This window comes from Manihot esculenta, chromosome 7, assembly GCF_001659605.2.
Source record: "Manihot esculenta cultivar AM560-2 chromosome 7, M.esculenta_v8, whole genome shotgun sequence".
Taxonomy (NCBI): Eukaryota; Viridiplantae; Streptophyta; class Magnoliopsida; order Malpighiales; family Euphorbiaceae; genus Manihot; species Manihot esculenta.
The window spans coordinates 30,746,455-30,761,349 of NC_035167.2; the positions used below are offsets into that span (position 1 = coordinate 30,746,455).

At 31.2% G+C, this 14,895-nt stretch overlaps 4 protein-coding genes across 4 annotated transcripts; 2 read left to right on the top strand and 2 right to left on the bottom strand.

Annotated features, from left to right (window-relative positions):
* The first annotated feature begins 557 nt into the window (after positions 1-557).
* LOC110618596 (floral homeotic protein APETALA 2) lies at positions 558-3,439 on the top strand. Its single transcript, XM_021761763.2, has 9 exons — positions 558-1,374; positions 1,509-1,534; positions 1,618-1,648; positions 1,739-1,826; positions 1,937-2,082; positions 2,155-2,258; positions 2,333-2,406; positions 2,634-2,750; positions 2,884-3,439. The coding sequence occupies exons 1-9, from the start codon at positions 791-793 to the stop codon at positions 3,169-3,171; spliced, it is 1,458 nt and encodes a 485-aa protein (XP_021617455.1). The 5' UTR covers positions 558-790; the 3' UTR covers positions 3,172-3,439.
* Positions 3,440-5,027: 1,588 nt separating this feature from the next.
* LOC110618635 (40S ribosomal protein S23) lies at positions 5,028-6,841 on the bottom strand. The gene is made up of 4 exons (XM_021761810.2): positions 6,697-6,841; positions 5,961-6,116; positions 5,746-5,872; positions 5,028-5,348 (listed from the first exon to the last, which is right to left on the bottom strand). Exons 1-4 carry the CDS (start codon positions 6,699-6,701, stop codon positions 5,208-5,210), a joined length of 429 nt encoding a protein of 142 aa, XP_021617502.1. The 5' UTR covers positions 6,702-6,841; the 3' UTR covers positions 5,028-5,207.
* A 3,088-nt stretch (positions 6,842-9,929) lies between these two features.
* On the top strand, positions 9,930-10,333 carry LOC122724076. The gene has a single exon (XM_043958596.1). The coding sequence runs from the start codon at positions 9,965-9,967 to the stop codon at positions 10,247-10,249; it is 285 nt and encodes a 94-aa protein (XP_043814531.1). The 5' UTR covers positions 9,930-9,964; the 3' UTR covers positions 10,250-10,333.
* A 174-nt stretch (positions 10,334-10,507) lies between these two features.
* On the bottom strand, positions 10,508-11,099 carry LOC122724077 (salt stress-induced hydrophobic peptide ESI3-like). Its single transcript, XM_043958597.1, has 2 exons — positions 10,813-11,099; positions 10,508-10,697 (listed from the first exon to the last, which is right to left on the bottom strand). Exons 1-2 carry the CDS (start codon positions 10,891-10,893, stop codon positions 10,614-10,616), a joined length of 165 nt encoding a protein of 54 aa, XP_043814532.1. The 5' UTR covers positions 10,894-11,099; the 3' UTR covers positions 10,508-10,613.
* Positions 11,100-14,895: the final 3,796 nt, after the last annotated feature.

Genomic DNA, 14,895 nt, shown 5'->3' on the forward strand with positions numbered 1-14,895 from the left:
TATCGGTAGCAAAAATTAAATTCGATTTAAATTTATCGTAAAATTTAAAATTAATTATTCTGTATTAATTAATTTTTTATTACAAAAATATTCAAGAGATTGAATATAAATGTGAAGAAATTTAAATTATCAATTGTTTACTACTTATTTAAAAAATAAGTATGGATAGTTTATTGATAAAATATTATAATTATTTATTTTTATTTTTTATAGTGTTAATAAGAAAATTTGACTTTTAATAGGAATAAAAATCGTTAATAATTACGCTACTGTAAAAACTGTAAAATTAAAAGTTTAGTAGCATTTTTTAATATTTATGATAAATGCAAAATTTAAAAATATAAAAATATTTAAATATAATCACATAATTATAAAAATATTTTAATTATTCGGGTCATAATTTTAGAATAGGGGAGTAATTATATTTTTCTTTTTAAATATAATTTAATCACGTGCTATTTTCTTATTTTTTTATTGAAATTTATCCTTCTTCAGTTTCGGTCTCATTAACTGTCCCTCTCCTTTTTGTCCATATAATCTTACACGCGGCCGTTTTTTCACCACCCTCAATTTTTCTCATTCCAGCTTTCTTCCTCACACCTAACCCTTTCTCTCTTTCTTTCTCTTCTCTTTGATCCCATCCGTTACCCTCAAGAAATCCTCTTTCAATCTTTTTTTCCTCAACAAGATATCACTACACAAATGGGTTTTGATTTTCATTTCCTTTAGCTTGCTTTAAAGATCAATATACTAGAAATCAAAGCAAGAACAAGAAAAAAAAAAGATCACCATGAACTTGGATCTCAATCTTGATATCATCTCTAGTGAGTCTTGTTGCGATGGTTACCATCTCAGCAGCAACAAGAACAAGAATTTGTTAGTATGCAGAGAGCTTGAGAATGATAAACTCAAAGCAGAAGAAGCTGCTTGCAGAGCTCAAATGGAGGATTCAGCCATATCTAACTCCTCCATTATCATCAACGTACAAGAAGCTTTAACCAACCCAGCAGATGACGAGAACTCTTCAAACTCTGCATTGATTTTTGATATCTTGAAGAAAGAGAGATTAAACGATGGCAACCACGGCAATAATGCTTTCAAAGAGAGCAACCCACTTCGAGATTTCACCACCCACCAACTTTTTCCTCAGAGAAATACTGGGCTTGAATTGGATTTCAAGTCTGGATTTCCTAAGATAATGCCACAGTGGTTGAAATTATCACAGATGGAGCCTAGTGGTGAAGCAGAGCTGAAAATTGTGCAGCAAAAACAGCAGCAAATGAGGAAGAGCAGGCGAGGTCCCAGGTCCAGAAGCTCTCAGTATAGAGGAGTAACATTTTACAGAAGAACTGGCCGCTGGGAATCTCATATTTGGTGAGTATTTATAAATTTTTTATTTCTATGTCTCATTTTCTTCCTAAATTATTCATGTTCATCCTCTTCTATGAATGTCTGGATGATATAATTCATGGGTTTTGTTGGGATTTATTTGTTAATTCTGTGTGCAGGGATTGTGGGAAGCAAGTATATTTAGGTAAGTAGATGATTAAATTGTAATTTTATTCTTAATTATAATATTTTTCATCATTAATTTTGTTGTTTTTATCTCTTTATCAGGTGGATTTGACACTGCCCTTGCTGCAGCAAAGTATGGATTTTTGTTATTTATTTTCCTTTCTTGTTAGATATGATTTTCTTTTCTTATAAACTTTACTAAATTTGGATCTTATAAATTCAGAGCATATGATAGAGCTGCAATTAAGTTCAGAGGAGTTGATGCTGATATCAACTTTGATCTAAGAGACTATGATGAAGATATGAAGCAGGTGAGAAATAGTCTGTTCAACAAATGACAAGTTAATAAATTTTTCTTCCGAAATCTTTACAGTTTAGGATTTATTTAACTATATTAACAGCAATATTAGTTGGTGTGCAGATGAGAAACCTCAGTAAAGAAGAATTTATTCATACTCTTCGTCGCCAAAGTACTGGATACGCTCGTAATAACTCGAAATACAGAGGTTTAACTCTTCACGAATGTGGTAGATGGGAAGCTCGATTAGGACAGATCAATGCAAAAATGTAAGAAAAATCTCCCCTTCTGTTTACTTATGCAACTTGATTAAGCTAAGGCTTATGCTACTGATTATGCAGGGCTTATGATAAGGCAGCTATCAAATGTAATGGAAGAGATGCAGCAACCAATTTTAAACCCAGTGTTTATGAAGGGGAGATCATTTTTTGTCCAAGCAGTAGAGGTACTAATAGACTGATACACCATTTTTCGTCGCGAATTTAGCACTGATAATGAATTTCCTGACGATATATCCAGGGATGAGTGACCATAATCTTGATTTGAGCCTTGGAATGTCTGCTGTAACTAAAGATTCGAAGGCGAATAACAAAGTAAGCAACTGCAATTTTCATTACAAAGATTTGGAATTACCCAACAAAGAGAGACCAGCAGCTGTAATATGCTTGCAATTCATGGCTTTCTGACACTGTTAAAAATATATTCTTGTCTTAGTTTTCATTCTTTATTAGGCATATTGAAAAGTATTAGTCCTTTCTGTTGTGCTATTGTTATAATCTAGCTACTGGGAGTTGATGCCCTTTTGTGATTTTTTTAAAAGGTTGAAAGTTCTGCTTCTAAACCAGAAGGTGTACAGACACTTCATAGTCTGCCAATAGCATCAAAGAACCTTCCAACATTGTCTGGCATATATCCTGGATTTTTACAAAGGAATCAGGTAGTGCACTTCTTTTCCTTGTCTCTTTGTCTAGATTACAGGAAATTTGTTAAAATTTTAACGTGGTTCACCCTTTTAACGTAGGGTTATATCTGCATATTACTAAAGCCTGATGTTGTACATTCTGATATAGGAAAGGGCTGAAGAGAAGAGGATCGAACCGGATTCTACGACGAAAAGCTCAAGCTGGGGATGGAAAATAAATGGAAACAACAACAACAACATTAATAATGTTGCTAAAGTTTCAGAGATGTCATCAACAGTTGCAGCATCATCAGGATTCTCTTCATCAGCAACAGTCACTGCCACTACTTCAATAGCCTTTGCATTCAACCAGCAAACTGATAATAATTCTATGAACAATCTTTGCCTTGCAACACCAACCACAAACTCCTACCATTACTACTCCAACAGAAGCTGACATTAACACTTTTAAGAGTGCTAGCTTTTGTCACTTTGCTCTTTAGAATATTAGTTGAGCAACAGCAATTATTATTCAGTAGGACCCACTTTCTGTTTAGAGTGTTTCATACAATCTGAAGGAAAGATTTGTCTTCACCACTGCCATGTAAAAATCCTTTTTTTATTCTTCCATTAATGGCTTCAAGCAAAGGGAAGATGAGACTTTTCCCCCCGAAGCTTCATTTGACAAAGAATTTGTATGTAATGATTAAAACAACTAGATGATCAAGTATGACCAACGATGTGGGCAGAGCAACTTCCATTCAAACTTTAGTAATTGGCAGCCTCCCTATAAATAATTGAGTTGACATCTTTGAATTCAAGCCTGACTTCAACTTGCTCTTGTTGGAAATTTCATTTACATGCATAAAAATATAGTGGCAATCAAATAGGATAAAGTTATTGATATAACTGATTAATGTGACTGAAATAAAATTGTAATTGATTAATATATAAGAAAGAAGATATGATGCAGCTGGGGCCTATAATAGGCACCTTGACTCTCAAATTAGTAAATTAAATATAAGGATGAATATAAAGAATTATTTAAAATTTAAGAGTAGTTTGTAAAAAATGATTTAGATAAATATAAAAAAAAATCCTAGTCAGTTTGTAAAGAATGATTTAAAATGAGTTATTAGCCTTAAAAAAATATTCAATAGAAATTGTCTTAGTGATTGGCAAAATGTGACAAAACATTATTTACACCCCTGAAGTCTCATTTCTTTACAGGTAATTTGGAAAATGGAAATAGTGATTGAATAAGAAATTTAATTGATTTATTCAGCTCCAAAATCATACCAACTAGAATTTTCAAGTCACCATGCAATCACTAAATTGTTTAGTAGTTTGTTTGTAATTTGGCAGAATTATTTTGACATTGTTGTCAAAAATATTTTTCAACCATTTAATTATTTTTTATATATTTTCATTTTAAAAATAAAATTTAATATTATTTAGAAATATTATATTAAAAATAAAAAAATGAAAAATATATTTATATGTAGATTATTAATTAAAATATATAATATTAAATAAATTTGAATAATTATAATTGAATTTGAAATGAATTTAAAATAAATTTTAATTTAATTTGAGATATATTTAAATATTAATAATATTAATCAGATTTGAATATGATAAATTTGGCAGTCGTTTACATCTCTAAAAACATATACTAAAAACAATAAAACTGCTGATTGAAGGCTTAAATTATAAGCTCTATTTTAAAGACCATAGACCCAGAATGAGAAATTCTAAGCCCCATTATTGACCATCTGGTCTGGAATACAACCACACATGACAAGGTTGCCTTGCTGTTTCTTTAAAGTTACCATATTACCCCTACTATGAATCCCACATTCTCTAGCCTCCTGGTTTGTTGGTTATCAGTTGCTTTGTTTATGGCCTTTGGGCCTTTTGCTTTGGGTTGCATTTGGTTTCTAGCGAATTTGGGAACAATTTGCAATTTGCACAGAAGGGTATTTGTTATAATCATTCTAAGAGTTTCAACAAAAATGTAATGGGTGAATGTCTACATACAAGTATTTATCTTCTATAAGGTTATGATCCTATTTGGTAATACTTTTGCATGGCAATAACATTGGACAGAATTAAGTTTTAAGTTTGCCTAATTAGATTGCGCATGCTCAATGTTCGCTCAAGTTAGCAATGAACATGCAGGTGCATCTTGCCTTATCAATGCAATCAACAAATAATAGAAGAGAAATACTATGAACAGTCTCCATCGGTGAAAAAGTGCCTGTCCTAGGAATTTCTCAAGGATAGAATACCAACACAATAACACCATGCCCATCAAATAATATCAATTTCTTGCGATTCCAAAATTTCCAATTCTCAAGAAAAACAGGCTCAAGTTCTAACTTGAGAGATAAGTAGTTCACAGATTTCTGCATTACATAATTCTCACTACCATCTCTATGAACGCATGAATTAGGTAGAGAGTTAATAGAAGACAAACTCTTTCCTTGAAACTTAAGACCTAGGCTTTTCCTTTTTCTCTTTGAACAGTGCCAGAAGGGAGACACCAGAAACCTTCACTACCTTGAACCTAACACCAGGAATATCTCCAACAGCATGCCCCTTCCGTCCAAATCCAGCAATCAATACTTCATCCTGTGCCAACAAGCACTTATTAGGTCTAGCAACAAAAGAGAAACTCAATAAAAAAATGCATTCCAAGCCCAATATAAATAAGGCATAGGCAGAATATCCTGACATGTAAATGCAGGGAAAATTGCACTGAAAATGAAACAAGTACAGATTGAGAACCTCTTACTAAAACAAGCAAAATTTAGAAAGCAACATTGCTAATGTTATTAGATGAGCACATCATTACAGTTTTGCGGGCAACAGTGAAGCTTAGCAAAATAAGTTCTTAGGGAAAGAAACATAGCAGCATGTGTGTGTGTGTGTGTGAGAAAGAGAGAGAGAATTTGGGTTAATTCACTTGAAACTTTAAGAAGTTTCAAGTATTCTTCTTCCTTAAGAAACTTTCAAATTGAACACTTACATTTTCCTCGATGTAGTTTAAGCAACCATCATTGGGTACAAAGGCAGCAATCTTCTTCCCATTCTTGATAAGCTGAACACGAGCACATTTTCTGATAGCAGAGTTTGGCTGCTTAGCTTCAATTCCACTGCAAAAGCCAACAGGCAAATATACTATAAGTATTGTGAATGAGATAACATGTGTTAAAGCAACACAAAAAGAGAAACAAGTCTCACATCTTTTCTAGAACAATGCCTTTGGCATGGGATGACCCTGCAAAAGGTTTCTTCCACTCATTCCCAAGATGGGACTTCTTGTAAGCCTTGTCAGCCCACCTCTGCCTCCTGCGGTGGGACTTCAGCTTACGAGCAGCTCCCATTCCACGTGTTTTCCTGCAATAAATTCACATATCATAAGGTTCTACTTGCCTATAGTACAGATGAAGAGACTGATAAAAGTAACCACAAAGCTAATAGAAGAGTAAGCTAAAAAGCTTAAATATGGGAAAAACAAATTCAGACGAACATACTTGGCCATACACCAAGTCTTACTACATATGGCTGATCATCCAAGGCTACTTTTAAGCATTCGAAATCTATGGAGTCTACTTACTGAGTATTCAAAATCTATGGAGGAAAATGACACCCTAAGTAGGATTATTCACTAAAAAACGCACCAACATTAATATAGTGGCAGCTAAGAATAAAGAATTTAACACAAATACTTATCAAATAAAAGAAATCATTAACGCAGTTCAAATTAATGATATTGTAGGTTATTTGCAACAGAGTTTTCTATCTTTTACGCTGCTTTCTCAGAAACCAAACGAAGTACAGTATTCAAAACAACCAACACAAAGAAGATTCGGGAGAATTCAATAAAACACCAGTATCAGAAGCTAAAATCAATTAAAACCATTGAAAATACACATTCAAAATAATGCTCAGAAGAAAAATTAGGTGATAATCTAACCCCATTGTGGCTGCGGCGACTGAGAGGCAGGAGGAGAAGCTTGACAGGCAGGGAAAGAAGCCGGCCGAGTGAAAATAAACCCTAATTAGGGTCTGCGATTATATATATATAGTTAGGTTATCCTAGTTCTGTGTTGATTGACGATAGTGTTTTATTTTACGGTTCTGCCCTTGCTCGCATCCGTGTGCGGCGCATTCCACCTATTCCATCCAAAATTAAATGAAATCGAATAAATTAAAAATTAAATTAAATTAAATTAAATCGATTTAATTTAATTTAATTTAATCTAATCGATTTAAATATTTAATAATTTTTTTTATTTTTTATATTTTATTTTTAATATTTTAAAATTTAATTTAAATATTTTAATTTTAATATAATTTAATATTTTTATATTATTAAAAATAATATATTATTATCGTTAATTAATTTATTTTTTTGATTTTTTTCTGATTAATATTGAATTTAATTAAAATAATTAAAATTTTTAAAATTAAAAATTGATGGAAATCAAAATAATAAAAAATTAAAATAAAATTTTAAATTAATTTAATTTAATTAATTTATTTTAAATTTAAATCGAATACTAATTTTGCGTAGTCGCCTGCATCCAACGGTCGTTGTTCAATGGGGTTCTTTGCGGCAATTTCCTGCTTAACATAATCTGAATATCGCATATTGATTTGCTCAATTTAATTTAAATACTGCATGTTATTTTCACCAAAATGCTTCAGAGTACGAGATTATTTAATTACTGTTGCTTAATTTTAATATGTATTACAAAAATTTTTGAATTTTAGATTCTGTTTATTTTGTAAAAAATATTCTGTATATATAAATTTTTTAAGAAATTTTTTATTCAAAATATAACTCATTTTTTATTATTTATTTATTATTAAAAATAAAAATTATTAATAAGATTTATATAAAATATTTAATATTATAATATTTTTTTTTGAAATGGCATATTATAATAAAATTTTTAAAAGGTAGAAAATTATTTTTTTAAAACAGAATTATTTTCTTTAAATATAATTTTATTTTTTTAATTTAAAATAATTTTTTAATTAATCAATTTTTTTTAGTATTTTTATTACCACCGGTTGTTATATTAACATCTTTAAATCTCTATCACTTATGTTTTCTAATTTTTTGAGGGAGGGAAAATTCTCTCTTGCTTTGCATATATATATATATATTTTTTATCTTAATCCGTTTCTGTTGGCTGTTAGTGTGTGGCGTGCAGCTATTTTTTTTTTTTTAAAATAAAAATTAAAAATTGAAAAAGTAAAACTTTAGATCTCTCAAATTTATTTAGATGCATTTTGCCATATCGGTTCGTGTATGGTAGAGTACATTTCACAATTTATTTCTTTTTAAAATGGAGACCCGAACTTGTATTTTTACATAAATTTTTTTAGTTATTGGATCAAATTAAACTAAAGCTTTTAAGAAAAATAATTTATTTTCTTAAAATTTATTATAGTGAAAGAATTAATAAAATATATTTGAAATCTGTTCTAAACATGCAAAATCATTGCGTTATTATTAAGAAAAATTAAATATAATAAAAATAAAAATTATTTTGGGTGAAAATAATAATAACAATATTTTTAAATACAATTTGATCAATCAACTAATGAAGTAAGAGAGTTAAGCGTTTAAAGATTTGATTTTTATATTATTATATAAATATTATATAATTAATAATAATATTTTTATTATATTTAAACTTATTTATTTATAAATAAATCATTATTAAAATAAGTAGATTAAAATATTAAGATTCAAATAGTTTAGGAATGGAGAAAAATTTATAATTAAATTTTATAATAACAAATAAAAAATATATTATATTAAAATAATATAAATGATAAATATAAAAAATTGATCTACTCCTTTATATTATCGATTAAATCGATTCATGATTAAACCAATTCAATCTGATTTAATGTCATGCTAGTCGCCATCCATAGAGTATACGAGGAGAAAATAAAATATGAGGAGAAAATAAAATATGAGAAATATTAATCGATGTGAATAGAGTAAGCATTCGGTCAATTTAGTTTTATTTCTAAACTGAATAAATTAAAAATTAAATTAAACCAAATCGATCTAATTCGATTTTATCGATTTAAATTTTTAATAAACACTTAATCTTATTTCAATATAGTATAATCTTTATATTATTTAAAATAATATAATATAATTACCAATCGATTTGAGTTAATTTTTTTATTTTTTTATTAAAATCGAACCAAATCGAAATATTTAAAATTTTTAAAATTAAAAATTAATTTAATAATATATTATTATTATTATCCATTTAATTTAATTATTTTAATTAAATTAAATTAAAATAATTAAAATTTTTAAAATTAAAAATTAAAACGATGGTAATTAATTCATTTCAAACGAGTTTTAAATTTACAATTTATATGAGAATGCCCATCCAAATGGTCAATGACGACCGTTAGAAAACGGACGAACGTTAGAGAATGGGCTATAATGTTGACACCATCTTTCCCGTTATTTAATAACAGGTATGATAACTTTTATTACAAGATATCAAGATGTAACATTTGTAAAAAGAAAATTAAAAAAAAAATAGTAATATAATAAATTATCCCATTGACTATGAATAATTGCATTTAATCTCCTATTTTTGATAAAACTAATTGACTTTTAAAAAATTCAATATAGTAAACTAAAAAAAATTACTATAACCTTTATTTCAATAATTTTTATTTGTTTAAATTATTTTCTATCTAATCTTTATTGCATGAACAATATTAGGGGTTTTAGCAATTAGGCTTTGCCCATTCTATTTATTTTCCAATTAAAATTTTCCTTTTTCCTTGTCATGAAATTAAAAAGAAAAAAAAAAAGCACTAAAGCAAGTAAAGTGGACCAAACATAAACAATCTTTACCCATCATTTTTAATTATTTATTTGTTTATCGTTATGAAGTAGCCGTTGCACCACAATTTCTTTCTTTTGACCAAATCATCAAACAACAACTAAATCCCACAACTGAAAATGTCCAAATCACAAATAGTAAATATATTCCTAATTAAATTAATAAAATTATGAGTATTATAAAAATTAAATAGAACATTTATTAATTTTAATTAAATAACAAAGATTAAAATTAAACATTTTAAAAAATACCCACTTGGAATATCTAAAAGGAAGCCAGCAAAAAGCCTCTGTTTTCTATTTGTTGCTCGAAGAAACCAAGGCGGAGCCGACCTCTGTTCCTCTTCTCATGTATATAACACACCACAAGCCTCCAAAGAACTTCCATCAAACTCCAGAGAGAGAGAGAGAGAGTGTTATGGCGAAGAAGAGTTGGTCTTTGAAGAAGGTAGGGATCAACAAGGATCAGCTATGGCCATGGAGGATTTCAATCTCTTCTTTCAAGTGGAAACGCCTTGATTTTCAGTTGAAGATTATCGATACTTTGGTATTCAAAATTCTTTACGTTGTTGAAGCTATTGTTCTGGTTTCCACACTCTGTTTCTTCTACCTCTGCTGTGGCTGCCATTTTTGATCCCTTCTTTTTCTCTCATTTTCTTCCCTTTTCTTTTACAATTCATTTGTTCTTTCTGATTATAGATATTGGGTTTCATGTTCAGATTTCTGGGTTCTTCATGGGATCACATTGTATTTATTGAGCTTTATCTAATTCTTTGATTTTATAATTTATATTGATTAGTAGATTGAAATTACAGAAAACAAGGTCTGAAACAAGAGAAAAACTTTGAGACAGATAAATCAAGAACAAGAAAAAAAATCTGCATTAATTCTAAACCAGACTGAACAGAGATATTCATTTCAAACAAGCATTCATATGTTCATCATCTACTGCATAACCAACAAAAAAATGAAAAAAAAAAGAAATTCAAACCTTCTAACTATCCAACCAATACATAAATGGCGTATATAATCCCAGGAATATATCCCAATATTGTCAGCAGCAAATCTATCCAAAACTCCACCTGCATTAATTTAGACGTGAGATTGCTAACTTTCACAGACTATATCTAACAAGATTTTAAAAAAAAATAAAGAGAAAGATCAAAAGGGTATAATTTAAAGTTGAGAAAACATTACTCCACAGCCATAACGAAGGAAGACACCAACAGGAGGCAGGAGAATGGCCAATATCACTTCTAGAAAAGTCTCTGAACCCATCTTCTTATTCTTGTTGATGATGATGATTGTGGCTGTGATTCTGCTGGCTAAATTTGGAGACACTTCTTTTTTTTGGTTGATTCTGCTAAATTTGGTTTGTTGCTTCTGCTATTAAAAGAGAGTAGAGGAGAAGAGCCAGCTCAGATGGAATAGGTGGCAGAGTTGCAGAGATTTAGGATGACACGTGTGTGAAACTCTTTAACACCTGTGATGCTTTAGCTACATTGTAGTTACTGGGACTGGATATGGATCTCATCCACTGAGTCCACAACAGATTGTTCCTATTCTTTAGAATTTTCATTTTCTTTCATTTTCTCAGAAAGAAAATTTTGTTTACACTTGGATGAGAATATTGGGTTTTTGAGGTATTTACTATTGAAAAATTTGCTGCTCTAACCATTCTTTTTTCAAATAAATTTTCATAAATTCAATTATAAATTTTATTTTAATAAATAAAAAAATTATTATTTAATTTTTATATTATAAAAAAATTAATTAATTAATCTTTAATTTTAAAAAATACATTACAACTTCCTAACATTTTAAAGTATATCTTTTGAATGGCTCTTTTTCAACTTTAAGCCTTTTATTTTTAATTTTTATATTATAAATTGCAAAATCAGATATACTTATTTATTTTCCATACAATGTTAGTTTAGATATTGCAATTGATTTTACTAATGCCAATTACTTTTCTGTTCTTTAATATTAGTTTTATTTAATTTTATTTATTCTTTAATATTTTCATTGATTTAATTTAATTTATATTTATCTTGAAATTCAATAAAAAAGGTTGTCTATTTTATAATTGTATAAACAAATATTAAAATAATTTAAATAGCAAAATCTAATATATATATATATATATATATATATAAAGTAAGCTCTCGATAAAGATGGAAAATAAGAAAATAATTTTTTTATTTTTTGAATTATTTTAATAATCTTTTAATTTAATTTAAATTAATTTTTTTACACAATCTAAATTCATTTAATTTATCTTTTAAATTTTTTTACATAATGTAAATTTGTTTAATTTATTTTTTAAATTTTTGATAAAAAATAATTTAATTTTATCATATATATGATGTTATATAATGATCACAAAAATAAGATATGAGCTTGCATCACGAGATATGATCGCGTGATAATAATATAATAAATGGAAAATACGATCCCACCCAAGAAAAGAAAGAGATTTGCCCTCTCCTGAATAGGATGAGTCTAAACACAAAGTTACCGCCGTCAGGTACAGTCCAGCGAATTTCCATTATGTCTGTAATCGCAGGATCACCGACCTATTAACTGGTGATATTTCTTATTAAGCAGCCGATCACATCATTATCGGATTATTAGAAAATGTTATATTTATCTTCATTCTCTTATAGTATAAAAGAAAAAGGATCACAGAAGCAAATGTACGTCATTTTTACACTACTCAATCTCTAAGCAATTCAGTACGTTCACTCTATTCTCCAGTATACTAATTTGAGTATTAGAGTTGGCTGCTATGGGCATCCACCACCTAATGTTCTCTTTCTTGTAGGTGTAGTCAATTACAGTACAATTCTGTTTTTCAGTTGTATCATTTAGTTTCACTGCTAGAAGATCTATTGAATTCTCTCTGTTCATTTGGATTACGACTGGTCTCCTATTCTTTTTCTGGAATAAAGAGATCTTTCTCCTTTATTTATTGAAATGGTTAGAGTCATACATGTTATTGTAGGAGGACCTGATAAGGATAAATGGAAAAATAAGCGTGTAGCAGAAGATGCCCTATCAGTTGAATAGAAACCATGGGCCAAGCCGGAGGTAAGGTTACAAAACAATTGGATTCTTTCAAAACGACCCGCTGATCATCAAGATCCTCCTAAATAGGTACGAGGTAAGGCAAGTATTAGTGGATACAAATAATTCTGTTAACCTTCTCATTTTAAATATTTTTAACAAGTTAGATTTGGATAAAAATTGTAACGACCCGAAAATCGGACCGCTACCGGCGCTAGGATCCAGATCGGCTTAAGGCCGCCGGGACCCGTAGCAAGCCTGACATCTAACCTGTAAACCTGTATAATCCCATACATGATCAACAACATACATAAAAATTAAAACTTTTCTTTCTATATACATCGACCATACTCAACCTGTGCATGCACTGTATATAACATAATTCATAAACATTGACCCCTCTGTGGGATCTCAACAGTGCCCCCAAAGGGTGACATATCACATGTTAAGTTGGTTTGCATAAATGACATAAAATATCCAAGATCATGTATAAAAAGGGATAACAACATTCTATGGTCAAGCACACCTCTAATATCTATAAACATCATTACATAACTATACTGTACTTTTTCATTACAACGTACTACAATTTGTCATGTCCACATTCTATCTATTACACAACAAGCTTTACTCTAACCGACCTCTTCTTCTATCCTGTGCCTGCAAGCCTGGGGGTAAAAGGGAGAGGGGTGAGCTAAAAGCCCAGTGAGTTGAACTATAAAACATAATAACACTATGCTCCAATGAGATGCATCATAACACAGACAATTCACATAAGGGTTGGGTGAACTTGTCACCAATTAGTCCAAGCTAACTCTGTGCCAGGCCGTAGCATGGGGTCCTGGTCTTCCTGTCATACATACATTACTTACCATTATCCCAGGGCCTCCTCTGGGCTCCTGGTCTTCGAGTCCCATTACCGTGCCAGGCCGTAGAATGGGGTCCTGGTCTTCCTGTCATGGACTAATTGGGTCATCCAACATTCACCCACATCAACAACAATCGATGCAATGCGGCATATTCGTGAACACTAATGCAATCATCCTATTGCATAATCATGATGCATGAAACATGATAAAACATTTAATTTAAAAGATTAAGTTTAGTTCCACTCACCTCTGGCTGACTCTGACAACACCGAAGCAGCTGAACTCACTGCTGGGGTCCTCGGTTCCTCAGGTCCGAACATACACAGGTGGACTCAAATGAGGGACCAAACGCACTTGAACATAACTATAAACTACTCCCCAAAAACCTCCTAAAACATCATGAAACAACCATACAAAATCATGCAAAGGAGGCCTGGACAGGGCACTTTCGGCGGCAGGTTCGGCGGCCGAAAGTCCCTCCAGAGCCAAAAGTCAGGCAGGTTCGGCGGCACCTTCGGCGGCCGAAACTCCCAGACAGAGACGAAACTCATACATGTTCGGCGGCACTTTCGGCGGCCGAAACTGCCAGACAGAGACGAAAGTCTCCCTTTCGAGGGCAAGCTTCGGCAGCCGAAAGCTGCCTCCCCAGCCATGTTCGGCGGCCGAAAATCCTTCGGCTGCCGAACCTGATTTCTGCCAAAGGGCAGAAACTTGGCTCCCTTTGCACATTTCGCATCCAAACTTATCAAACATGCATCAAACCTATTCTACAACACACAAACACAAGCATACATGTTCCTAGGGGCCTCAAACCAACATAAACCCCATCTACAACACATCAAGTAACTCACATTGTTCATGAACATACATTTATACCCATAAACTCCAAAAACATAACCATAACCTAAACATGCATTCTATCCCATAGATCTACTTAAAACTTACTTAAAACATGCAATGAACTTAAGATCGGCTCTTACCTCTTGAAGATCGAGAGGGAGACGACCTAAACTCGAAGTTGGGAGAGATTGGGTTCTTGAACCTCCAAGCTCCAAAACTTTGCTCAAAAGCTTTAATCTTCAAAACAAAGTTAAAACAAATGAAAATCTTGAAAGATTTAGAGGAAAAACATCAAAGATGGGTGAGGGACGGCGAAGAGCTCACCTTGGCCGAAAATGGGGAAAAAGCTCGCCCGTTTTCGGCTAAGGGACCCTTTTATAGTGGCTGGCCAGACCACGTTCGGGGGCCGAATGTGCCTCCGCATGCAAGCCATGTTCGGCGGCCGAACTTGGGGTTCGGCGGCCGAACCTGGACTTCCCTCACTTATGCTTTCGGGGGCCTAAAG

Excerpts from the sequence above, each read along its gene's own strand:
- LOC110618596 (XM_021761763.2), top strand. The coding sequence starts at position 791 with ATGAACTTGGATCTCAATCTTGATATCATCTCTAGTGAGTCTTGTTGC. Across the intron at positions 1,375-1,508 it reads CGCTGGGAATCTCATATTTG|GGATTGTGGGAAGCAAGTAT; the intron begins GTGAGTATTTAT and ends TTCTGTGTGCAG. Across the intron at positions 2,407-2,633 it reads ATTCGAAGGCGAATAACAAA|GTTGAAAGTTCTGCTTCTAA; the intron begins GTAAGCAACTGC and ends TTTTTTTAAAAG.
- LOC110618635 (XM_021761810.2), bottom strand. Across the intron at positions 5,873-5,960 it reads GGCATTGTTCTAGAAAAGAT|TGGAATTGAAGCTAAGCAGC; the intron begins GTGAGACTTGTT and ends TGGCTTTTGCAG. Across the intron at positions 5,349-5,745 it reads TAAACTACATCGAGGAAAAT|GATGAAGTATTGATTGCTGG; the intron begins GTAAGTGTTCAA and ends TTGTTGGCACAG.
- LOC122724076 (XM_043958596.1), top strand. The coding sequence starts at position 9,965 with ATGTATATAACACACCACAAGCCTCCAAAGAACTTCCATCAAACTCCA.
- LOC122724077 (XM_043958597.1), bottom strand. The coding sequence starts at position 10,893 with ATGGGTTCAGAGACTTTTCTAGAAGTGATATTGGCCATTCTCCTGCCT. Across the intron at positions 10,698-10,812 it reads TCCTTCGTTATGGCTGTGGA|GTGGAGTTTTGGATAGATTT; the intron begins GTAATGTTTTCT and ends AAATTAATGCAG.